Here is a 26,711-nt window from a genome sequence, read left to right on the forward strand (position 1 = left end):
GGAGTGTTTGATGGGACAGTGTAGAGAGAGCTTTACTCTATATCCAACTCCAGGCACTTGAGCACATAAATCTAGACTGACGCTCCAGTGCAGTGCTGAGGCGCCGTCTTTCAGATGAGACATTAAACTGAGGCCCCGTCTGCTCTCTCAGGTGGATGTAAAAGATCCCATGACACTATTTCGAAGAAGAGCAGGGGAGTTATCCCTGGTGTCTTGGGGCCAATATTTATCCCTCAATGAACATCACTAAAACAGATTATCTGGGTCATTATCACATTGTTGTGTGTGGGAGCTTGCTGTGCGCAAATTGGCTAGCGCGTTTCCCACATCACAACAGTGACTACATTTCAAAAAGTACTTCGTTGGCTGTAAAGCGCTTTGGGACGTCCGGTGGTCATGAAAGGCGCTATAGAAAAGCAAGTCTTTTTTACAGACAGGAGGAAAAGTTTATACACACACATGCACACACAGTCTCATCGCTCTCCAGCTTTCTCATTAGGCTTTAGAAAGTGACTGATGATAAATTGCCCGAAATGAAATTTCTTATATAAAAAAAATGGATGCCGAGGCAAAACAAACACTCGATAAACTGATGGAATCCATCACTCGCTCAGTTTCAGATGGGGCAATTACTGGGTGACAGCTCCCCTGTGAAAGGAACGCTTACAACAGAAGCTTGTGCTGAACCTGAGCCAGGCCAAAGACGCAAGTCCTTCTGGCGGAAGATGCATCATTTGAATTCCTCTCCAATACACACTGATATCTGTGCGTGTCTGTAAATACAAGGGCTTTCAGTTGCCTGATATTTCAGTATTCACAGATTTGCATCTGACTGACCTGCACAGAAGCAAACTCTCATCCCTTAATGTGCAACCCTAAATAACAAATAGATTAAATGTTCAAATATTAAAGAGACAGCTTGGCTGCTTTCAATACATATTCAAAAACTTTCTAAAAAAAAAATGGAGTTGTAAAGCTGGAGGTATTTTAAATAATTTAATCAGAGAGCATAAAATAAATAAGACAGTTTTATTTTTTCCCTCAATAAAAATCCATAAAAATAAGTGTTATTACTTTCTGTACAATTCCTCTTGCTTTTCCGCGCTCTCTTCCCTCGAAGATGCCGACTCTGTGGGAAATCAGGCCCATAGACACTGACCTCCTGCTGGTATCCTCACTTATATTTATATAGCGCCTTTGGCTTAGTGGGACGATCCAGGGCACTTCACGGGAGTGATTGTCGGAGGGAATTTCACACCCAGCCATATCTGACGACATTGGGACAGTTTGGTGGGTACGGCCAGTCAGGCTTTAGTGGCTGCTGATTACCCGGGCATGCATTCTTTCATGCATTCTCTCATAAAGCATGACAGGAGATTATGAAGAACCATTCAGCATAATGGTTATTCAGACCTTCACACACTGAATTACATAGAAAATAGGCCATTTGACCCAATACTATACTCCACAGAATCTCGTGCCATGCCTCATCTCAGCCTTTCAGCATATCTTTCTATTCTTGGTCAAAGAGGTAGGTTTTTAAGGAGTGCCATAAAGGAGGTGAAGGAGTCGTGGCGAAGATGAGGCGAATGTTTGTGGTGGAAGTGCGGCCAGAGATCATGGCGGAAGTGCGGCGAATGAGGGTACGGGGCCTAGAAGAGGCGAGGGCCCAGGGGCAGCACGGGCCCAGCCCACACTGCGATATGTGTGCGCACTAGGCCCGTGCAGCAGAGCTGGTCTCCAGTCGTGCTGGTTAACCCTTGCCACTGGACCAAGACCTAGCTCTGTCAAGCCCATGTGGTGGCTGATGTGCAACGTTAAAAAAATCCACGCACAGGTATCTTCCACCCCCTCAATTGGAGTTCAGGACTGGAACATCGGGTCCTTCATTGAAACATCTGTGAATTCATGGAAGCAAGTCATCCTCGTTCGAGGGACCGCCGATGATGTTAACCCTCACCTGAGTGCCCATTCTTCACATGTACCAATTTTAAGTAATTGGTAGAAGGATTAGAGGGGATTTGAGGAGAACTTTTTTCACCCAGAGGGTGGTGGGGGTCTGGAACTCACTGCCTGAAAGGGTGGTAGAGGCAGAAACCCTCACCACATTTAAAAAGTACTTGGATGTGCACCTGAAGTATCATAAGCTACGGACCGAGAGCTGGAAAGTAGAGGAGCGCAGAGTTCTCAGGGGGTTGTAGGGGCTGAAGGAGATTACAGAGATAGGGAGGGGGCAAGGCCATGGTTGAACAAAAGGAATAAGGATGAGAATTTTAAAATTGAGGCGTTGCTCAATCGAGAGCCAGTGTAGATCAGCGAGCGCAGGGGGTGATGGGTGAGCGGGACTCGGTGTGAGTTAGGACATGGGCAGCGGGCACAGTGGATGATGGGTGAGCGGGACTCGGTGCGAGTTAGGACATGGGTCAGTGAGTACAGGGGGTGATGGGTGAGCGGGACTCGGTGCGAGTTAGGATACAAGTCAGCGAGCACAGTGGGTGATGGGTGAGCGGGACTTGGTGCGAGTTAGGACACGGGGCAGCGAGCACAGTGGGTGATGGGTGAGCGGGACTCGGTGCAAGTTAGGACACGGGGCAGCGAGCACAGGGGGTGATGGGTGAGTGGGACTTGGTGTGAGTTAGGACACGGGGCAGTGAGCACAGTGGGTGATGGGTGAGTGGGACTGGGTGCGAGTTAGGACACAGGTCAGTGAGCACAGGGGGTGATGGGTGAGTGGGACTCGGTGCGAGTTAGGACACGGGGCAGTAGAGTTTTAGAGTTTACAGAGGGTGGAACATGGGAGACCGACCCTCTTTACCTGGTAAGGGTCTATATGTGACTCCAGTCTCACATCAACGTGGTTGACTCTTAACTGCCCTCTCCAAAATGCCCTGACCTGTCACTCAGTTATACAAATAATTATAATGAACCACAATTAGACACAGCGCCTTTCACAACCTCAGGATGACCAGAGCGCTGTACGGTCAGTGAAGTACTTTCGGAGTGTCGCACTGTTGTAATGTGGGAAACGCGGCAGCCAATTTACGCACAGCAAGCTCCCACAAACAGCAATGTGATAATGACCCAGATAATATGTTTTAGTGAAGCATAAATATTGACCAGGACACCGGGGATAACTCCCCTGCTCTTCTTCGAATAGTGATCATGGGATCTTTTCCGTCCACCCGAGAGAGCAGATGGGGCCTCGGTTTGACATCTCATCCGAAAGCGGGCACCTCCGACAGTGCAGCGCTCCCTCAGTACTGTCGCTCCGACAGTGCTGCATACCCTCAGTACTGCCCCTCCGACAGTGCGGCGCTCCCTCAGTACTGCCCCTCCGACAGTGCGGCGCTCCCTCAGTACTGCCCCTCCGACAGTGCAGCGCTCCCTCAGTACTGCTCCTCCGACAGTGCGGCGCTCCCTCAGTACTGCCCCTCCGACAGTGCAGTGCTCCCTCAGTACTGCCACTCCGACAGTGCAGCGCTCCCTCAGTACTGCCCCTCCGACAGTGCAGCGTACCCTCAATACTGTTCCTCCGACAGTGCCGTGCTTCCACAGTACTGACCCTCCGACAGTGCAGCGTACCCTCAATACTGTTCCTCCGATAGTGCAGCGCTCCCTCAGCGCTGCCCCTCCGACAGTGCAGCGCTCCTTCAGCACTGCCCCTCCAACAGTGCGGCGCTCCCTCAGTAGTGTCCCTCCGACAGTGCCGTGCTTCCTCAGTACTGACCCTCCGACAGTGCAGCGCTCCCTCAGTACTGACCCTCCGACAGTGCGGCGCTCCCTCAGTGCTGACCCTTCGACAGTGCAGCGCTCCCTCACCACTGCACTGGGAGTATCAGCATAGATTTTGTGCTCAAGTCTCTGGAGTGGGACCTGAACCCACACCCTTCTGACTCTGAGGCGAAAGTGCTACCCACTGAGCCATGGTTAAGAAGGCATACAGAATTCTTAGAAACATAGAAATTTACAGCACAGAAGGAGGCCATTCCGGCCCATCATGTCCGCACCGGCCGACAAAGAGTCACATGGCCCTCGGTCAGCAGCCCTGAAGGTTACATATAAACCAATGAACAATGGCGGACAGGTAAAGAACATCCGACCCAACCAGTCCGCCCCAAACAATGGCGACACCCCTTGTATCGCAACATTCTACACTCCACCTCAATGAAGCCATGTGATCTCCTGGGAGAGGCAAAAACCAGATTAAAAACCCAGGCCAATTGGGGGAAAAAAATCTGGGAAAATTCCTCACCGACCCATCCAGGCGATTGAAACTAGTCCAGGAGATCACCCTGGCCATATTCTATTCCCTGAAGTACTTACCATCATATCTGCGCCAGCCAACAAGAGGTTATCCAGTCTAATCCCACTTACCAGCTCGCAGTCCGTAATCCTGCAGGTTACGGCACTTCCAAGTGCCTATCCAAGCATCTTTTAAATATGATGAGGGTTTCTGCCTCTACCACCTTCCAGGCAGTGAGTTCCAGATCCTCACAACCCTCTGCGTGAAGAAGCTTCCCCTCAAATTCCCCTTAAATCTTCCACCAACCACCTTAAATGTAATGCCCCCTTGTAATTGACCCCTCCACCAAGGAAAATAGGTCCATCGAGGGGCTAGATGGCCTACTCCTGTTCCTAATTCTTATGTTCTTATGTTGCTATCCACTATATCCAGGCCCATCAACATTGTCTACACCTCAATGAGGTCTCCTCTCAGTCTCTTCTGTTCCAAGGAGAACAAACCCAGCCTATCCAATCTGTCCTCATAACTAAGATTCTCCATTCCAGGCAGCATCCTAGTAAATCTCCTCTGTACCCTCTCCAGTGCAATCACCTCTTTCCTGTAATGTGGTGACCAAAACTGCATGCAGTACTCCAGCTGTGACCTACGCAGTGTATTATATAGTTTAAGCTTAACCTCCCTGCTCTTGTATTCCATGCCTCAGCCAATAAAGGCAAGCATTCTGTATGCCTTCTTATCCAGCTGGCCTGCTATTTTCAGAGATCTGTGGACAAGCACTCCCAAGGTCCCTTTTATTCATCTACACTTCTATGTGGCCTACCGTTTAATGTGTATACCCTTTCCTCATTGGCCCTCCCCAAGTGCATTACCTCACATTTCTCCAAATTAAATTCCATTTGCCACTGTTCTGCCCACCTGACCAGTAGATTGATATCCTCCTGCAGTCTATGACCTTCCTCTTCATTATCAACCACACGGCCAATTTTAGTGTCATCTGCAAATCTCTTAATCATACCCCCTATATTCAAATCTAGATGTATACCACAAAAAGCAAGGGACCCAGTACTGAGCCCTACGGAACCCCACTGGAAACATCCTTCAAGTCACAAAAACATCCATCAACCATTACCCTTTGCTTCCTACCTCTAAGCCAATTTTGGATCCAACTTGCCACGTTGCCCTGTATCCCATGGGCTTTTACCTTTATGACCAGTCTGCCATGTTGGACCTTATCAAAAGCTTTGCTAAAGTGTATATACACTACATCATACGCACTGCCCTCATCGACCCTCCTGGTTACCTCCTCGAAAAATGCAATCAGATTAGTTAAACACTATCTTCCCTTAACAAATCCGTGCTGACTATCGCTAATTAATCCTTAGCTTTCTAAATGTAGATTTATCCTGTTCTTCAGAATTGTTTCCAATAATTTTCCCACCACTGAGGTTAGGCTGACAGGCCTGTAATTACTCGGCCTATCCCTTTCTCCCTTCTTAAACAAAGGTACTACATTAGCAGTCCTCCAATCCTCCGGCACCATGCCCAAATCCAAAGAGGACTGGAAAATAATGGTCAAGGCCTCTGCTATTTCCTCTTTTGCTTCGCTCAGCAGCCCGGGATGCATTTCATCCGGGCCCGGGGACTTATCCACTTTCAAAGCTGCTAAACCCCTTAATACCTCATCCTTCACTATGTTTATTTCATCCAGAGTTTCACACTCCTCCTCAATAGCAGTATCTGCATTTTCCTTTGTGAAAACAGACGTAAAGTATTCATTAAGAACCATACCCACATCTTCTGCCTCCACGCGCAGTTTACTCTCATGGGGCCCAATTTTTCCCAACCCCTTTTTTCGGCGCGCTTACCCTAAATGCACCGGCTTTGCGCGCTGGAAACGACGCCGAAAAAAAGTGGCCCCATCCTGCCGGCTCTGCCGAGTCTCCAGTGTACCAGCGTGGCGTAGCTAGTGAAGTGGTGGGGGGAGCGGAGCAACAGGCCAGCACAGAAAGCACTGTCGGCAGCTGCGCGCATGCGCAGTGAAGTCTGCGCGCATGCTCCTCACCCTCCCAGCGTGTCCGGCCGGATGCTCGCAGCCCCTATCCCCGGCCGAAGGGACGCCCCGATGTTCCCCGCACCCTATCCCCAGCCGAGTGGCCTCCCGCATCTGCCGGCCGGTCCGCTGACTTCCCGGGCCGAGGTAGGACTTGAGTTTTATTTTTTATTTATTGATGGTTGTGCTTTGTTTAGTAAGGAGGGTTTTGATTGGGGGGTGGAGGAGGAGAGTTTTGATTTGTTGGGGGGTACTTTTAAAAAAAAAAAAACTTGTTTCTGGCATAATGGTAGGACTTCTATTTTTTATTTGTTATTGATTGATTGCTTAATACTTTTTGTGGTTTGTTTAGTGCTTTGCAAGTCTTGGTGCTTTAAATGTACTAACCTGCACCAAATTCCTAACTCCCTGCAAGGTTTTTCAGAGCTGGCCACATATGCTGACCTAAGTGGATTTGGAGTAAGTTTTAGCTGGCCAAAGTGGCATAAATGGCCAAAACTGCCGTAAGTGTCTGGGAACTTTTGATTGGAAAAAAAAAAACTCAACTAAAAAAAATCGTACCTAACTGAGTTACTCTGGAGGAAATGTTTTCAGACAGGAAGCAAAGAGTAGGAGTCAATGGGTACTTTTCAGAATGGCAGGCAGTGACTAGTGGGGTACCGCAAGGTTCTGTGCTGGGGCCCCAGCTGTTTACATTGTACATTAATGATTTAGACGAAGGGATTAAATGTAGTATCTCCAAATTTGCGGATGACACTAAGTTGGGTGGCAGTGTGGGCTGCGAGGAGGATGCTATGAGGCTGCAGAGTGACTTGGATAGGTTAGGTGAGTGGGCAAATGCATGGCAGAGGAAGTATAATGTGGATAAATGTGAGGTTATCCACTTTGGTGGTAAAAACAGAGAGACAGACTATTATCTGAATGGTGACAGATTAGGAAAAGGGGAGGTGCAACGAGACCTGGGTGTCATGGTACATCAGTCATTGAAGGTTGGCATGCAGTACAGCAGGCGGTTAAGAAAGCAAATGGCATGTTGGCCTTCATAGCGAGGGGATTTGAATACAGGGGCAGGGAGGTGTTACTACAGTTGTACAGGGCCTTGGTGAGGCCACACCTGGAGTATTGTGTACAGTTTTGGTCTCCGAACTTGAGGAAGGACATTCTTGCTATTGAGGGAGTGCAGCGAAGATTCACCAGACTGATTCCCGGGATGGTGGGACTGACCTATCAAGAAAGACTGGATCAACTGGGCTTGTATTCACTGGAGTTCAGAAGAATGAGAGGGGACCTCATAGAAACGTTTAAAATTCTGATGGGTTTAGACAGGTTAGATGCAGGAAGAATGTTCCCAATGTTGGGGAAGTCCAGAACCAGGGGTCACAGTCTAAGGATAAGGGGTAAGCCATTTAGGACCGAGATGAGGAGAAACTTCTTCACCCAGAGAGTGGTGAACCTGTGGAATTCTCTACCACAGAAAGTAGTTGAGGCCAATTCACTAAATATATTCAAAAGGGAGTTAGATGAAGTCCTTACTACTAGGAGGATCAAGGGGTATGGCGAGAAAGCAGGAATGGGGTACTGAAGTTGCATGTTCAGCCATGAACTCATTGAATGGCGGTGCAGGCTAGAAAGGCTGAATGGCCTACTCCTGCACCTATTTTCTATGTTTCTATGTTTTGGGGAAAATGGCGTTTTTTAACTTACGCCAGGAAAACCAACTTACTCCAAAAATATTGGAGCAAGTCATGGCCAAAATTGGGCCCATTGTCTCTAATAGGCCCTACCCTTTCTTTAGTTATCCTCTTGCTCTTGATATATTTATAGAACATCTTTGGGTTTCCTTGATTTTACTTGCCAAGAATTTTTTATGCTCTCTCTTAGCATTCCTAATATCCTTTTTAATTTTACCTCTGAACTTACTATATTCCTTCAGAGATTGTACAGTATTCAGCCGTCAGTATATGACATAAGCTTCCCTTTTTTCCTTTATCCTCCCCAGTAAATCCCCAGACATCCAGGGGACTCTAGAATTGTTATTCCCACCCTTTTTCTTTAAGGGCTCGTGTTTGGCCTGAGCCTTCCGGATCTCCGCCTTGAATGCCTCCCACAGTTCGGACATTGATTTACCCACAAGTAGCTGTTTCCAGTCCACTGTGGCCATGTTTGCCTTTATTAGCTGAGGCATAGAATATAAGAGCAGGGAGGTTATGCTTGAACTGTACAAAACACTAGTTAGGCCACTGCTAGAGTACTGCGTGCAGTTCTGGTCACCACATTACAGGAAAGATGTGATTGCACTAGAGAGGGTTCAGAGGAGATTTATGAGGATGTTGCCTGGACTGGAGAATTTTAGCTATGAGGAAAGATTGGATAGGCTGGGGTTGTTTTCTTTGGAACAGAGGAGGCTGAGAAGAGACCTGATTGAGGTGTATAAAATTATGAGGGGCCTGGATAGAGTGGATAGGAAGGACCTATTTCCCTTAGAGAGGTCAACAACCAGGGGGCATAGATTTAAATTAATTGGTAGGAGGTTTAGAGGGGATTTGAGGGGAAACTTCTTCAGCCAGAGGATGGTGGGGGTCTGGAACTCACTGCCTGAAAGGGTGGTAGAGGCAGAAACCCTCACCACATTTAAAAAGTACTTGGATGTGCACTTGAAGTGCCGTAACCTACAGGGCTACGGACCTAGAGCTACGGGGCTACGGAAAGTCGAATTAGGCTGGGTAGCTCTTTTGTCGGCCGGCGCGGACACGATGGGCCGAAATAGCCTCCTTCCGTGCTGTAAATTTCTCTGATTCTATGGCTGACACCACATACGTGTGTGTGTGTGTACGGTGAGGAGACCCTGCGGCCCAGTTATTATTCCCCACATGCTGAATAGCCATCCAACACTAGTTCTATTGACTGACACACGAAGGAACACTATCAGCTTCCTTCCCTTAGGGAAGGAAACCTGCCATCCTTACCCGGTCTGGGCCTACATGTGACTCCAGTCCCACACCAATGTGACTGACCCTTAACTGCCCTCTGCAGTGGCCCAGCGAGACACACAGTTACGTCAAAACTCAGGGCGACGAGGGATGGGCGATAATTGCCGGCCTTGCCAGCGATATTGTGTTCAGTTTTGGTCTCCTAATCTGAGGAAGGACATTCTTGCTATTGATGGAGTGCAGCAAAGGTTCACCAGACTGATTCCTGGGATGGCAGGACTGATCTATGAAGAAAGACTGGATCGACTGGGCTTATATTCACTGGATTTAGAAGAATGAGAGGGAATCTCATAGAAACACATAAAATTCTGACGGGATTGGACAGGTTAGATGCAGGAAGAATGTTCCCGATGTTGGGGAAGTCCAGAACCAGGGGTCACAGTCTAAGGATAAGGGGTAAGTCATTTAGGACCGAGATGAGGAGAAACTTCTTGACTCAGAGAATTGTGAACCTGTGGAATTTTCTACCACAGAAAGTTGTTGAGGCCAGTTCCTCAGATGTATTCAAAAGGCAGTTAGATGTGGCCCTTACGACTAAAGGGATCAAGGGGTATGGAGAGAAAGCAGGAATGGGGTACTGAAGTTGCATAATCAGCCATGATCATATTGAATGGTGGTGCAGGCTCGAAGAGCCGAATGGCCTACTCCTGCACCTATTTTCTATGTTTCTAAGCCAAGCATAAATTAAAATATTAATATTAAATCACCACGCTACAGGAAGGATGTGATCGCACTAGAGAGGGTACAGATGCCATTTTCGGGTTGGCAGACTGTAACTAGTGGGATGCCGCAAGGATCAGTGCTGGGGCCCCAGCTATTGACAATCTATATCAATGATTTGGATAAGGGGACCAAGTGTAATATATCCAGGTTTGCTGATGATACAAAGCTAGGTGGGAATGTAAGTTGTGAGGAGGATGCAAAGAGGCTTCAAGGGGATAGGGACAGGCTGAGTGAGTGGGCAAGAACATGGCAAATGGAATATAATGTGGAGAAATGTGAAGTTATCCACTTTGGTAGGAAAAATAGAAAGGCAGAGTATTTTTAAATGGCGAGAGATTGGGACATGTTGGTGTTCAGAGGGACCTGGGTGTCCTTGTACACGAATCACTGAAAGTTAACAGGCAGGTACAGCAAGCAATTAATAAAGCAAATGGTATGTTGGCCTTTGTTACAAGAGAATTTGAGCATAAGAATAAAGACGTCTTACTGCAATTATATCGGGCCCTGGTGAGACCACACCTAGAGTATTGTGTACAGATTTGGAGGTAGCAATTGCTCCCCGCCCGAAACGGGGTGGGAACCGTTTCGATGGTTTTTACCGCAGCTGTGGTTCAGGTCACCTCTTGAGCGACATTCGGCTCTTAGTATTTTTTCTCTCCGATCCGGAACTCGATCATAATGGGCGCGGTGACAGCACCTGAGGGGCGGAGATTGGGGGTGGGGGCGGAGTGACCGGCGCGATGACGTCATCACGGCACCTCGTCACCACAGCTCTCCCCTTCACTTAAAGGGGTGAGCATGCGCGATTATAAAACTTCAGCCCACTGGGCCACTAGGAGGGTTTTGGCCGGGCCCAAGAGGAGTGGGTGCCAGGCTGCCTGCTGGCGGCCCGGCCGAACCCAAGGGTATAATTGTCGGCACGGCCCGGCAGTCGGCCGACAATAAAAAACCACGCTGGCCGCGGCAGTGCACCCGCCCCTTTAAGGGAAGCCGCCCCGGCGCTGCAGAGGGCCACAGCCTCACCGGACCACCGGGAAAAGGTTTTGGCACCGCCGGGCGGGCTGAAAATTTTCCACGGGGAATGTTGCCGTCGGGGGGTTAGCTCGGCGGTACGCATGGTGATGACGCACTTACCGCGGATCGGCAGCAGCGGAGCGGTAAGTGGGGGATCGGGGCACCGACGGGAAAGCTCGGGAGGGCAATTGGGCGAGCAGCGGCCAGTCCACTAAACGTTGGCGGCCTCTCCACTCCGCAGCATGGCCGCCGATTTGCGGGTAACAGGCCTTACGGAGAGGTGCAATTTCAGCCCCTTGTGTCTCCTTACCTAAGGAAGGATATACTTGCCATAGAGGGAGAGCAACGAAGGTTCACCAGACTGATTCCTGGGATGTGGGGATTGTCCTATGAGGAGAGATTAAGCAGACTAGGCCTATATTCTCTGGAGTTTAGAAGAATGAGAGGTGATCCCATTGAAACATACACAATTCTTACAGGGCTTGACAGGGTAGATGCAGGGGGGATGTTTCCCCCGGGCTGGGGTGTGTCTAGAACCAGGGGTCACAGTCTCAGGATAAGGGGTCGAACATTTAGGACTGAGTTGAGGAGGAATTTCCTCACTCAGAGGGTGGTGAATCTTTGGAATTCTCTGCCCCAGAGGGCTGTGGAGGCTCAGTCGTTGAGTATATTCAAGGCTGAGATCGATAGATTTTTGGATGTTAAGGGAATCAAGGGATGTGGAGATAGTGCAGGAAGGTGGAGTTGAGGTCGAAGATCAGCCATCGTTTTATTAAATGGCGGAGCAGGTTCGAGGGGCCAAATGGCCGACTCCTGCTCCTATTTCTTATGTTCTTATATTTCCTGGACTGGAGAATTTTAGCCATGAGGAAAGATTGGATAGGCTGGGGTTGTTTTGTTTGGAACAGAGGAGGCTGAGGGGAGATTTAGTTGAGGTGTATAAAATTATGAGGGGCCCAGAGAGAGTGGCTAGAAAGGAATTTCCGAGCACGATAGATTTACGAGAAGGATTAAAGGGGATTTGAGGAGACCGCTTTTCACCCAGAGGGTGGTGGGGGTCTGGAACTCACTGCCTGAAAGGGTGGTAGAGGCAGAAACACTCATAGCATTTAAAAAGTATTTGGATGTGCACTTGAAGTGCTGTAACCTACAGGGCTACGGACTAAGAGCTGGAAAGTGGGATTAGGCTGGGTAGCTCTTTGTCGGCCGGCGCGGACACGATGGGCCGAAATGGTCTCCTTCCGAGCCGTAACTTTCTGTGATTAGTCTAGAAACCCGGACGGCAATTCTTCTTAGGCAGTCCCTCGGAGTCGAGGATGACTTGCTTCCACACTAATATGGGTTCTCAGTTGACTGAAGAGACCAATGCGGGACCTACAGTCTCTGTCACAGGTGGGGCAGAAGGAGGTTGGAGGGACGGGTGGGTGGGGTGCTTGGGTTGCCGTGCGCTCCTTCCGTTGTCTGCGCTTGGTTTCCGCGACGAGACTCGAGGTGCTCAGCGCCCTCCCGGATACACTTCCTCCACTTAGGGCAGTCTTGGGCCAGGGACTCCCAGGTGTCGGTGGGGATGTTGCACTTTATCAGGGAGGCTTTGAGGGTGTCCCTGAAGCGTTTCCTCTGCCCACCTGGGGCTCGCTTGCCGTATAGGAGTTCCGAGGAGATGCGCTTGCTTTGGGAGTCTCGTGTCGGGCATGCGGACGATGTAGCAATTGAAGGGACAGGATAGCCCGCTGACCAGCCTCTATGTGGATATCTCTCACTCACAGTACCAGGAGCAGCAGAGGAAGCGGAAGGCTGAGGAACGCAGGCGGTTTCCCCTGGAGCAGAGACTGAAAGAACACATCATTGGTCAGGAGACGGCCATCGCAACCGTGGCGGCAGGTAGGAACAGACCCATCGAGAGGGGGCGTCGCCATCTACGGGTTTACAGGGACCCTAGTTTGGACAGTCATCCTTTGCAAGACTGTCGATAGTTATTGCTAAGAGCAGAGACGATCATTTTATAGAGTAAATTTTCCCCTCCAGCTTTCTGCGCCTGCTGTCAATGGATATGGTGAACCGGTAGGATCATACAGCACAGAAGGAAGCCGTTGGGCCCATCGAGCCTGTGCCGGCTCTTTGAAAGAGCGATCCACTCAGTCCCACTCCCCCCGCTCTTTCCCCACAGCCCGGCAAGTTATTCCCCTTCAAGTATTTATCCAATTTCCTTTTGAAAGTCACTATTAAATCTAACCCATGTACCTACCCTGTGAGTGTTTGATGGGACAGTATAGAGGGAACTTTACTCTGTATCTAACCCCGTGCTGTACCTGCCCTGGGAGTGTTTGATGGGACAGTGTAGAGGGAGCTTCACTCTGTATCTAACCCCCTGTACCTGCCCTGGGAGTGTTTGATGGGACAGTGTAGAGGGAACTTTACTCTGTATCTAACCCTTGCTGTACCTGCCCTGGGAGTGTTTGATGGGACAGTGTAGAGGGAACTTTACTCTGTATCTAACCCTTGCTGTACCTGCCCTGGGAGTGTTTGATGGGACAATGTAGAGTAAGCTTTACTCTGTATCTAACCCCATGCTGTACCTGCCCCGGGAGTGTTTGATGGGACAGTGTAGAGGGAGCTTTACTCTGTATCTAACCCCATGCTGTACCTGCCCTGGGAAGGTTTGATGGGACAGTGTAGAGGGAGCTTTACTCTGTATCTAACCAGTGCTGTACCTGCCCTGGGAGTGTTTGATACAGACACTTATTGTCCAAAGTGAACACAGAGACAGATATTTATGGTAACATGGTGGTTATGTTATGCATGCAGTTATTTGCACTGTGAAAATGGTTTGATTGGCTCTGCATTATCACATGACCTGATTGCTGATTGGTCCCCTTGGAGGATAAGCCACACCCAGAAGTTTCTCTGGAATGTGTGATTGGAACAGCCCAGCCCACGTTCTGAGTGACTTTGTGAAGTGTAATTTGAGCCATTCTGCCTTCAGAACCCAGACAGGATGGAGCTACACCAACCCAGCAAAAGCCTCCCAAGTTCCTGACCTGACCCCAGCCCAAGTGCATGCCTCCCCCAGCCAAAATCCCTGACCCCAGCTCAAGATCATCTCCTCCCGCCCCCCCGCCCCCCCGCACCCCCCAGCCCAAGTTCCTGACCTTACCCCCCACCGCCATAGATGGGGCATTGTGTGCGGGTCAAGGATTGTTAACAGGTTTATTGGGTATGAAGTGAATAGTGAAAGTTTCATGACTTCTGGATATCATCCACTCTAACGATGTCCCTTGTCACACACACACCTTTCCGAGGTCAGGTGTGGGTGTAAAGGGGGTTGGATGAACGTAATCCGTCTTCCCTGAGTTCTGTCTCTTCTCCGATCCCCTCTCCAGATTTCCCTCTCTGCCTTCCTGCCCCCATCTCTCTCTCCTCCCCCCACTCGTTTCTCGCTCTCCCCCCCCCCCCTCCCCATGTCACTCTCTTCCCCCATCTCTCTCTCTCCCCGCCCCCCCTCCGTGTCTGTCTCTCTCTCAAACCAGTCTCACTCTTCCCCCTCCTCCTGTCTATCCCTCTCTCCCCATCTCTCTCTCTTCCTCCCTGCCCCCCCATGTGTCTCTCTCTCTCCAACCAGTTTCTCTCTCCCCCCCACCAGTTTCTCTCTCCCCCCCTCCTCCTGTCTCTCCCTCCCCCCCCCCCCGTCTCTCTCTTCCCCCCCCCCATCTTTTTTTCCCCCGCCCTGCGCATTCTCCCTACCCCCCCCCCCCACGTCTCTCTCTCTTCCCCCCCACCCCGCCATCTCTCTCTCTCTCTCTCTTCCCCCCCCCATCTCTCTCTCTCTCCCCGTCTTTTCCTCCGCCGTATTTCTCCTTCCCCCCTCCCCCGTCTTGCTCTCCCTACCTCCCCACCCTGTCTCTCTCTCTCTCTCTCTCTCTCTCTGACGCACACCCTGTCTCTCTCTCTCTCTCTCTCTTCGCTCGCCCCTCCGTGAGGGGTGGGCTGGGTGAGTGGGGGTGGGAGGAAGTGTGGGATGGGGGGGGAGATGAGGTTCACGAACAGTTCTCTGCAGAGCTTTCCCCCGAGGATGGGTGCGTTTTGTTGTGAGGAGGAGCAGGAGTGATGGAAAGAATGAGCAAACAGCCTGCTTCCCTTCCTTGCTTTCTCTCAATATTTATGAAAATGGAAGGCGTTGTTTCAGAGTGATTCAATCAGACATCAGATCAATCTGAAGGAAGAAAGGAAGGTTTTTTCCTATTTTGAAAAAAAAATCCCTCAGGCATGCATGGCTGGAATAATAATTCAATAATAAGATTTATAATGTGCTGTTCTGTTAAAGGCTGCGCTTTCAGCTTGAGAGGGGGGATGAATATAATCTTGTAAAAAGTTTGGAGCCGAGATGCTGAGGCGCGGAGGTGGTTCTATGAATAGTACTCGATGTGAAAGGGCATCCGAGATACTTCTTTCCACACCTGCCGACCCTCTGCGGCCTCACTCGGTACTCAGCTGCCTCTGTCCGTCGGTCTGTCTGTCTGTCCGCCTGTCCGTCGGTCCGTCGGTCTGTCTGTCTGACTGTTAAGCAACGCCTCGATTGTAAAATTCTCCCTGTTTTTAAATCCCTCCATGGCCCTCGCCCCCTCCCTATCTCTGTAATCTCCTCCTGCCCCACAACACCCCTCCGAGATCTCTGCGCTCCTCTAATTCTGCTCTCCTGACCATCACTGATTATAATCGCCCCACCATCGGTGGCCGTGCCTTTAGCTGCTGGGCCCCAAGCTCTGGAACTCCCTCCCTAAACCTCTCCGCCTCTCTCTCCTCCTTTTAAGGAGCTCCTCAAAACCAACCTCTTTCACCAAGCCTGTCCTAATGTTGCCTGACGTGGCTCGGTGTTAAATTTTGTCTGATTAACATTTCTGTGAAGCAGCTCGGGGCATTTTACTATGTTAAAGGCGCTATATAAATGCAAGTTGGTGCCTGTATCGCTGCCCCCAACAGTGAGGCCTGAGAGAGCAGGTACTGAGCTGACCCTGTTACACACCAGTCATTGAAAGCAAACATGCAGGTGCAGCAAGCAGTTAGGAAGGCAAATGGTATGTTGGCCTTCATTGCAAGAGGATTTGAGTACAGGAGCAAGGATGTCTTACTACAGTTATACAGGGCCTTGGTGAGACCGCACCTGGAGTATTGTATGCAGTTTTGGTCTCCTTACCCAAGAAAGAATATATTTGCTTTGGAGGCAGTTCAGAGAAGGTTCACTCGGTTGGTTCCGGAGATGAGGGGGTTGACTTATGAGGAAAGGTTGAGTAGGTTGGGCCTCTACTCATTGGAATTCAGAAGAATGAGAGGCGATCTTATCGAAATGTATAAAATTATGAGAGGGCTTGACAAGGTGGATGCAGAGAGGATGTTTCCACTGATGGGGGAGACTAGAACTAGAGGGCATGATCTTAGAATAAGGGGCCGCCCATTTAAAACAGAGATGAGGAGGAATTTCTTCTCAGGGTTGTAAATCTGTGGAATACGCTGCTTTAGAGAGCTGTGGAAGCCGGGACATTGAATAAATTTAAGACAGAGATAGATAGTTTCTTAACCAATAAGGGGTTATGGGGAGCAGGCGGGGAAGTAGAGCTGAGTCCATTATCGGATCAGCCATGATCTTATTAAATGGCGGAGCAGGCTCGAGGGGCTGAATGGCCTACTCCTGCTCCTATTTCTTATGTTCTTTAAAGGATACACTTGCCATAAAGGGAGTGCAACAGAGGTTCACCAGACTGATTCCTGGGGTGGCAGGACTGTCGTATGAGGAGAGATTGGGTCGACTAGGCCTGTATTCACTAGAGTTTAGAAGAATGAGAGGGGATCTCATTGAAACGTATAAAATTCTGACTGGGTTGGACAGACTGGATACGGGGAGGATGTTTCCCCTGGCTGGGAAGTCTAGAACAAGGAGTCACAGTCTCAGGATACGGGGTAGGAAATTTAGAACCGAGATGAGGAGAAATTTTTTCACTCAGAGGGTGGTGAACCTGTGGAGGCCAAGTCACTGAATATATTTAAGAGGGAGATAGATAGATTTCTAGACACAAAAGGCATCAAGGGGTATGGGGAGAAAGCGGGAATATGGTGTTGAGATAGAGGATCAGCTATGATCATATCGAATGGCGGTGCAGACTCGAAGGGCCGAATGGCCTATTACTGCTCCTATTTTCTGTGTTTGTCTGTAACACTAAGGCCTGAAAGGACTGGTGACAGAGCTGCGTCTTGACAGTGAGTTGAGCATCGTGAGTGCCCCCTTTAGAGGGGGCCCAGCGTGCTGTCCGTGACGTGAGCTAGCATTGCATTATCCAAATCAGCTTCGGCAGTCTTCAGCTACACAGTCCAGGAGCGGCTGACACTCTCTGCCCGCCAGGCCGTGTGACCACACACCAGATTCCCCGGCACTGCTTCCATCTGCCTGTTGGAAGAAAGAAAGAACTTGCATTTTTATAGCGCCTTTCACAATCCCGGGATGTCCCAAAGTGCTTCACAGCCGATTAAGTACTCACAAAGTGTAGTCACTGTTATAATGTGGGAAACCCGGCAGCCAATTTGCGCACAGCAAGCTCCCACACACAGCAATGTGATAATGACACAGATAATCGGTTTTAGTGATGTTGGTTGAGGGATAAATATTGACCCCAAGACACCGGGGAGAACTCCCCTGCTCTTCTTCGAAATAGTGCCGTGGAATCTTTTACATCCACCCAAGAGGCCGGACGGCACCTCGGTTTAACAACACCTCCGACAGTACGGCGCTCCCTCAGTGCTGCCCCTCCGACAGAGCGGTGCTCCTTCAGTACTGCCCCTCCGACAGAGCGGCGCTCCTTCAGTACTGCCCCTCCGACAGTGCGGCGCTCCCTCAGTACTGCCCCTCCGACAGAGCGACGCTCCCTCAGTACTGCCCCTCTGACAGAGCGGCGCTCCCTCAGTACTGCCCCTCCGACAGTGCAGCGCTCCCTCAGTACTGCCCCTCCGACAGTGCAGCGCTCCCTCAGTACTGCCCCTCCGACAGTGCAGCACTCCCTCAGTACTGCTCCTCCGACAGCGCGGCTCTCCCTCAGTACTGCACTGGGAGTGTCGGCCTAGATTTTTCTGCTCAAGTCTCTGAAGTGGGACTTGAACCCACAACCTTCTGGCTCAGAGATGAGTGTGCTGCCCACTGAGCCACGGCTAATGCCCTAGTCGAGGTCTGGGGTAAACGGGGGGTGTGCTGCCTCCGCTCTCGTATAACCGGCGTAGCAATGTAAGAGCACCTGCTGTTGGTTCCCCTTTGTGCGCGTGACAGGAGAGCGACCGGAGCCACGTGAATGAGGTGCCTGCACTCTTGAGAGCGGGAGAGTGTGAGCTGGAGAGTGTGTAGCAGAGCGAGAGCAAGGGAGTGCGCCTGAGAGCGTGAATGTGAGGGAGCATGGGAGAGGGTGGGGGAGTGTGTGGAGGAGAGCGAGGGAGTGTGCGGAGGAGAGCGAGGGAGTGTGCGGAGGAGAGCGAGGGAGTGTACGGGAGAGAGCGAGGGCGTGCACTGGGGAGAGCGAGGGAGTGCACAGGGGAGAGCGAGGGAGTGCACGGGAGAGAGCGAGGGAGTGCACGGGGGAGAGCGAGGGAGTGCACGGGGGAGAGCGAGGGAGTGCACGGGGGAGAGCGAGGGAGTGCACGGGGGAGAGCGAGGGAGTGCACGGGGGAGAGCGAGGGAGTGCACGGGGGAGAGCGAGGGAGTGCACGGGGGAGAGCGAGGGAGTGCACGGGGGAGAGCGAGGGAGTGCACGGGGGAGAGCGAGGGAGTGCACGGGGGAGAGTGAGGGAGTGACGGGGGAGAGCGGGAGAGTGTACGGGGGAAAGCGGGGGAGTGGATGGGAGAGAGCACGTGTGAATGAAACAGCGCCAGTTGAGCTCAGCACGCACACCAGTAAACGCGCGCACATAAGTGCCGGGGCTCACTGACGGTGTAATCTGCAGCAGCTCCTTCACCTGCCAGCTGAGGAGGTCGGCGGAGGGGCCGTACAGGTAACCGGCTCCGACAGGCGGCAGGGATCCAAGGGGGGTTGGGGAAAGAGGGTGGCGTGCTGTGTTACCGGGGTGTGGGCAGCAGGGGGCGCTGTGCTACGGTGAGGGCAGGCGGGGGCGCTGTGTTACGGGGGGGTAGGAAGGGGCCGCTGTGTTACGGGGGATGGACAGGAGGGGGCGCTGTATTACGGGGGGGAACAGGAGGGGGGCGTTGTGTTACGGGGGGGAACAGGAGTGGGCGAGCCGTGTTGTGGGGTGTTACATGAGGGAACAGGAGGGGGCGCTGTGTTACGGGGGGCAACAGGAGGGGACGCTGTGTTACGGAGGGGGAACAGGAGGGGGCGCTGTGTTACGGAGGGGGAACAGGAGGGGACGCTGTGTTACGGAGGGGGAATAGGAGGGGGTGCTGTGTTACGGGGGGCAGGAGTGGGCGCTGTGTTACGGGGGGCAGGAGGGGGCACTGTGTTACAGGGGGCAGGAGAGGGCACTGTGTTACAGGGGGCAGGAGAGGGCGCAGTGTGTTACGGGGGGAAACAGGAGTGGGCGCTGTGTTAGAGAGGGGAACAGGAGGGGACGCTATGTTACGAGGGGAAGGAGGGGGCGCTGTGTCACGGGGGGGACAGGAGGGGGCGCTGTGTTACGGGGGGGAATAGGAGGGGGCGCCTTGTTACGGTGGGGGGAATGGGAGGGGGCGCAGTGTGTTACGGGAGGGGCAGGAGAGGGCGCTGTGTTGTGGGGGGTGGTGAGCCACCATTATATTACAAACAGCAGCCGAGCGATCCGTTAGCGACACCGCTCTGTGGCCCTCCCTCCCGCGGCGCCCATTTCCCACACATGATGGAAGTGTGTTGCTGTCAGCCTGACTGAGGGCCAGCAGTAACCAGAGAGGGCGGGCAGCCCCCTTCTGCTGCTGGAGCCCCGAGCGACTACACAGAGGCGGCAGTGTTCCCTCAGCGCCCATCATCATCAGTCCTGCCGGATCTACACCACATTAGCACAATGAGTGTAAATCACCTCGATCTGGGGCCGATGTCCCAGCAAATCTAACACTCCGCATATCGCCCTGTAGCAGGGCTCTGTAAAAACAAAAATTGACAAGTGTTTTGTTCCTTCTCAAGGAATCATTCATTCTCAATTTCGCAAGAGAAAGATTCAATCACTTTGCCTCCCCACCTCAGTTACCCACCCCCCGTTCCTACAGGAAGAGCAGTGCAGGGAAGGTAGTGCAGGGGTCCCCTGCGGTCATCCCCCTGCAAAACAGATACACCGCTTTGGGTACTGTTGAGGGGGATGACTCATCAGGGGAGAGCAGCAGCAGCCAAGTTCATGGCACCGTGGCTGGCTCTGCTGCACAGGAGGGCAGGAAAAAGTGTGGGAGAGCGATAGTGATAGGGGATTTAATTGTAAGGGGAATAGATAGGCGTTTCTGCGGCCGCAACCAAGACTGCAGGATGGTATGTTGCCTCCCTGGTGCAAGCGTCAAGGATGTCTCGGAGCGGTTGGAGGACATTCTGAAAAGGGAAGGTGAACAGCCAGTTGTCGTGGTGCATATAGGTTCCAACGATATAGGTAAAAAACGGGATGAGGTCTTATGAGACGAATTTAGGGAGCTAGGAGTTAAATTAAAAAGTAGGACCTCAAAAGTAGTAATCTCAGTGCGACGTGCTAGGCAGAGTAGGAATCGCAGGATAGCTCAGATGAATACGTTGCTTGAGCAGTGGTGCAGCAGGGAGGGATTCAAATTCCTGGGCCATTGGAACCGGTTCTGGGGGAGGTGGGACCAGTATAAACCGAACGGTCTGCACCTGGGCAGGATCGGAACCAATGTCCTAGGGGGAGTGTTTGCTAGTGCTGTTGGGGAGGAGTTAAACTAATATGGCAGGGGGAACCTATGCAGGGAGACAGAGGGAAATAAAAGGGGGGCAGAAGCAAAAGATAGAAAAGACAATAGTAAAAGTGGAGGGCAGCGAAACCGAAGGCAAAAAGCAAAAAGGGCCACATTACAGCAAGATTCAAAAGGGGCAAAGTGTGTTAAAAAGACAAGCCTGAAGGCTCTGTGCCTCAATGCGAGGAGTATTCGGAATAAGGTGGATGAATTAACTGCGCAGATAGCAGTTAACGGATACGATGTGATTGGCATCACGGACACATGGCTCCAGGGTGACCAAGGCTGGGAACTCAACATCCAAGGGTATTCAGCATTTAGGAAGGATAGACAGAAAGGAAAAGGAGGCAGGGTGGCATTGCTGGTTAAAGAGGAAATCAGTGCAATTGTAAGGAAGGACATTAGCCTGGATGATGTGGAATCGGTATGAGTGGAGCTGCGGAATACCAAAGGGCAGAAAACGTTGGTGGGAGTTGTGTTTAGACCACCAAATAGTAGTAGTGAGGTTGGGGACAGCATTAAACAAGAAATAAGTGATGTGTGCAATAAAGGTACAGCAGGTATCATGGGCAACTTTAATCTACATATAGATTGGGCTAACCTAACTGGCAGCAATGTGGTGGAGGAGGATTTCCTGGAGTGTATTAGGGATGGTTTTCTAGACCAATATGTCGAGGAACCAACCAGGGAACTGGCCATCCTTGACTGGGTGATGTGTAATGAGAAGGGACTAATTAGCAATCTTGTTGTGCGAGGCTCTTTGCGGAAAAGTGACCATAATATGGTAGAATTCTTTATTAAGATGGAGAGTGACAAAGTTAATTCGGAGACTAGGGTCCTGAACTTAAGGAAAGGTAACTTCGATGGTATGAGATGTGAATTGGCTAGAATAGACTGGCAGAGGATACTTAAAGGATTGACGGTGGATAAGCAATGGCAAACATTTAAAGGTCACATGGATGAACTTCACCAATTGTACATCCCTGTCTGGAGTAAAAATAAAATGGGGAAGGTGGCTCAACCATGGCTAACAAGGAAATTAAGGATAGTGTTAAAACCAAGGAAGATGCATATAAATTGGCCAGAAAAAGCAACAAATCTGAGGACTGGGAGAAATTTAGAATTCAACAGAGAAGGACTAAGGGTTTAATTAAGAGGGGGAAAATAGAGTACGAGAGGAAGCTTGCAGGGAACATAAAAACTGACTGGAAAAGCTTCTATAAGTATGTGAAGAGAAAAAGATTAGTGAAGACAAACGTAGGTCCCTTGCAGTCGGATTCAGGTGAATTTATAATGGGGAACAAAGAAATGGCAGACCAATTGAACCAATACTTCGGTTCTGTCTTCACAAAGGAAGATACAAATAACCTTCCGAGTGTACTAGGGGACAGTGGGTCGAGTGAGAATGAGGAACTGAAAGATATCCTTATTAGGTGTGAAATTGTGTTAGGGAAATTGATGGGATTAAAGGCCGATAAATCCCCGGGTCCTGATAGTCTGCATCCCAGAGTACTTAAGGAAGTGGCCCTAGAAATAGTGGATGCATTGGTGATCATTTTCCAACAATCTATCGACTCTGGATCAGTTCTTCTGGCCTGGAGGGTAGCTAATGTAACGCCACTTTTCAAAAAAGGAGGGAGAGAGAAAGCGGGTAATTATAGACCGGTTAGCCTGACATCAGTACTGGGGAAAATGTTGGAATCAATTATTAAGGAAGAAATAGCAGCACATTTGAAAAGCAGTGACGGGATCGGTCCAAGACAGCATGGATTTATGAAAGGGAAATTCTGCTTGACAAATCTTCTGGAATTTTTTGAGTATGTAACTAGTAGAGTGGACAAGGGAGAACCGGTGGATGTGGTGTATTTGGACTTTCAAAAGGCTTTTGACAAGGTCCCACACAAGAGATTGGTGTGCAAAATTAAAGCACATGGTATTTGGGGTAATGTACTGACGTGGATAGAGAACTGGTTGGCAGACAGGAAGCAGTGAGTCGGGATAAACGGGTCCTTTTCAGAATAGCAGGCAGTGACTTGTGGGATGCCGCAGGGCTCAGTGCTGGGACCCCAGCTATTTACAATATACATTAATGATTTGGATGAGGGAATTGAGTGTAATATCTCCAAGTTTGCAGACGACACTAAACTAGGTGGCGGTGTGGGGAGGGTGAGGAGGACGCTAAGAGGCTGCAGGGTGACTTGGACAGATTAGGTGAGTGGGCAAATACATGGCAGATGCAGTATAATGTGGATAAATGTGAGGTTATCCATTTTGGTGGCAAAAACAGGAAGGCAGAATATTATCTGAATAGCGGCAGACTAGGAAAAGGGGAGGTGCAACGAGACCTGGGTGTCATGGTTCATCAGTCACTAAAAGTGGGCACGCAGGTACAGCAGGCAGTAAAGAAGGCAAATGGTATGTTGGCCTTCATAGCTAGGGGATTTGAGTATAGGAGCAGTGGGGTCTTACTGCAGTTGTACAGGGCCTTGGTGAGGCCTCACCTGGAATATTGTGTTCAGTTTTGGTCTCCTAATCTGAGGAAGGACGTTTTTGCTTCTTGAGGGAGTGCAGTGAAGGTTCACCAGACTGATTCCAGGGATGGCTGGGCTGTCATATGAGGAGAGACTGGATCAACTGGGCCTTTATTCACTGGCGTTTAGAAGGATGAGAGGGGATCTCATAGAAACAAATAAAATTCTGACGGGACTGGACAGATTAGATGCGGGAAGAATGTTCTCGATGTTGGGGAAGTCCAGAACCAGGGGACATAGTCTTAGGATAAGGGGTCGACCATTTAGGACTGAGATGAGGAGAAAGTTCTTCACTCAGAGAGTTGTTAACCTGTGGAATTCCCTGCCGCAGAGAGTTGTTGAGGCCAGTTCATTGGATATATTCAAGAGGGAGTTAGATATGGCCCTTACGGCTAAGGGGATCAAGAGAAAGCAGGAAAGGGGTACTGAAGGAATGATCAGCCATGAAATTATTGAATGGCGGTGCAGGCTCGAAGGGCCTACTCCGACACCTATTTTCTATGTTTCTATAGGGCTGGATCATGTACTCCAGGTCCCCTCATCTCCTCTCGGCACAGTGGTGGCACTCTTGAGTCGGAAAGCCAGCCTTTATATCTAGTGGACGAGAATACAAGGGGGCAGAGGTTATGCTGCAGCTGTGAAAGCCCCTCCGACAGTGCAGCGCTCCCTCAGTACTGCCCCTCCAACAGTGCAGCACGCCCCCAGTACTGCCCCTCCAACAGTGCGGCGCTCCCTCAGTACTGCCCCTCCGACAGTGCGGCACTCCCCCAGTACTGCCCCTCCAACAGTGCAGAACTCCCTCAGTACTGCCCCTCCGACAGTGCGCCGTTCTCTCAGTACTGCCCCTCCGACAGTGCGGCACTCCCTCAGTACTGCCCCTCCGACAGTGCGGCACTCCCTTAGTATTGCCCCTCCGACAGTGCGGCACTCCCTCAGTACTGCCCCTCCGACAGTGCGGCACTCCCTCAGTACTGCCCCTCCGACAGTGCGGCACTCCCTCAGTACTGCCCCTCCGACAGTGCGGCACTCCCTCAGTACTGCCCCTCCGACAGTGCGGCACTCCCTCAGTACTGCCCCTCCGACAGTGCGGCACTCCTTCAGTATGACACTGGGAGTGTCAGCCTAGATTTTTTGCGCTTAAGTTTCCAGAGTGGGATTTGAACCCACAGCCTTCAAATCCAGAGGCGAGGGTGCTATCCACTGAGCCACAGCTGACACTGAGGTGCATTTAAGGGGAAGCGATAAACACATGAGGGGGGAAAGAGATAGAAGGATGGGGTTAGATGAAGTAAGGTGGGAGGAGGCTGGCGTGGAGCATAAACAGCGGCAGGGACCTGTTGGGCTGAACGGCCTGTTTCTGCGCTGAGTAATTCTATGAAAAATGTTAAAAGGAGCTTTTAAGTCCATCTGTTGTATCCAATTTAAGTCATTCAGAGTTTGAACTGAATGGCAGCAAGGACTCGGGTCAGAAGCATCATGCACCCCCAGTGTTTACTTACAAGGACAAATTGTTTCAGTAACAATGCCAGCAGCCTGGTCACATTCTACTTAATAAGATTTTGACTGGGATACATGACGGAAGAGGTCTGCCTGAAGTGACACGGGATAAACCCCCAGTGAACACGTCCCTGTCCCAGCCCCCACCCCCCTCACGCAGCATTGCCGGGGAGCACTTGCCTTTTCTTTTGTCTTTGTGTTATTTTATTTGCTGTCCTGTGCACTCTGCCCCCCCCCCCCCCCATCAATCAGTGTCCACCGCACCCCCCCCCCCCCCCAAACCAGCTGCAAATGGTTCGAACCATCGGGTCTGTGCTAATTGGCTGACGCTTGATGAATGGGCTGGGCACAAGTCTGACACACAGGTGGTGTCTGCACACATTAGACGGGTGGGTTTACTGAGCGGCTGCACGATCTCTAATCAAATTTGGGGGAATTTGCCTTCTGCCTTAAGCAGGCCAGTATCGACCATTTGAAGAGACGACACAGTGGCCCCTTTGTCTGCACGTAACTCAGGCTGTACAATTTTCCTTTCTGTCTCCCACCCGATCCCTCGTTTGTCCTTCAGGATGATTTGGGAATGTGATACGTGCCACAAGGTTCAGTGCTGGGACCCCAGCTATTTACAATATACATTAATGATTTAGACGAAGGAATTGAATGTAATATCTCCAAGTTTGCAGATGACACTAAGCTGGGTGGCAGTGTGAGCTGTGAGGAGGACGCTAAGAGGCTGCAGGGTGACTTGGACAGGTTAGGTGTGCTGGGCAAATGCATGGCAGATGCAGTATAATGTGGGTAAATGTGAGGTTATCCACTTTGGTTGCAAAAACAGGAAGGCAGATTATTATCTGAATGGTGACAGATTAGTAAAAGGGGAGGTGCAACAAGACCTGGGTGTCATGGTACATCAGTCATTGAAGGTAGGCATGCAGGTACAGCAGGCAGTAAAGAAGGCAAATGGCATGCTGACCTTCATAGCGAGAGGATTTGAGTATAGGAGCAGGGAGGTCTTACTGCAGTTGTACAGGGCTTTGGTGAGACCACACCTTGCGTATTGTGTGCAGTTTGGTCTCCTAATCTGAGGAAGGACATTCTTGCTATTGAGGGAGTGCAGCGAAGGTTCACCAGACTGATTCCTGGGGATGGTAGGACTGACATATGAAGAAAGACTGGATCGACTAGGCTTATATTCACTGGAATTTAGAAGAATGAGAGGGGATCTCATTGAAACATATAAAATTCTGACGGGACTGGACAGGTTAGATGCAGGAAGAATGTTCCCGATGTTGGTGAAGTCCAGAACCAGGGGTCACAGTCTAAGGATAAGGGGTAAGCCATTTAGGACCGAGATGAGGAGAAACTTTTTCACCCAGAAATTGTGAACCTGTGGAATTCTCTACCACAGAAAGTTGTTGAGTCCAGTTTGTTGGATATATTCAAAAGGGAGTTAGATGTGGCCCTTACGGCTAAAGGAATCAAGGGGTATGGAGAGAAAGCAGGAGTGAGGTACTGAAGTTGCATGACCAGCCATGAACTCATTGAATGGTGGTGCAGGCTCGAAGGGCCGAATGGCTTACTCCTGCACCTATTTTCTATGTTTCTATGTAATATTATTTCCCCTTTTGCCAACTAGTAAGGGGTGGGAGGAGCACCAAATTATAGGATACACCAGTAGGGCCGAATGGCCTGTTTCTGCGCTCGTTGACCTGCGTTGGCTCCTAGTTAAACAACGTCTCAATTTTATCATTCTCAT

The 26,711-nt window shown here is 50.6% G+C and overlaps 1 protein-coding gene across 3 annotated transcripts in view; it reads left to right on the forward strand.

Annotated features, from left to right (window-relative positions):
- The window catches only part of clpb (ClpB family mitochondrial disaggregase), a 212,643-nt gene that overhangs the window by 125,796 nt on the left and 60,136 nt on the right, over nucleotides 1-26,711 (forward strand). For all 3 annotated transcript variants that reach the window (XR_011595709.1, XM_070892578.1, XM_070892579.1), the window contains exon 7: nucleotides 12,787-12,901. Coding sequence is in view for 2 of the 3 variants with exons in the window: in XM_070892578.1 (XP_070748679.1) it covers nucleotides 12,787-12,901 (115 nt within the window). In the remaining variant the exon portion in view is untranslated. The remainder of the gene's footprint in view (nucleotides 1-12,786; nucleotides 12,902-26,711) is intronic.

This window comes from Pristiophorus japonicus, chromosome 10 (assembly GCF_044704955.1).
Source record: "Pristiophorus japonicus isolate sPriJap1 chromosome 10, sPriJap1.hap1, whole genome shotgun sequence".
Lineage (NCBI taxonomy): Eukaryota > Metazoa > Chordata > Chondrichthyes > Pristiophoridae > Pristiophorus > Pristiophorus japonicus.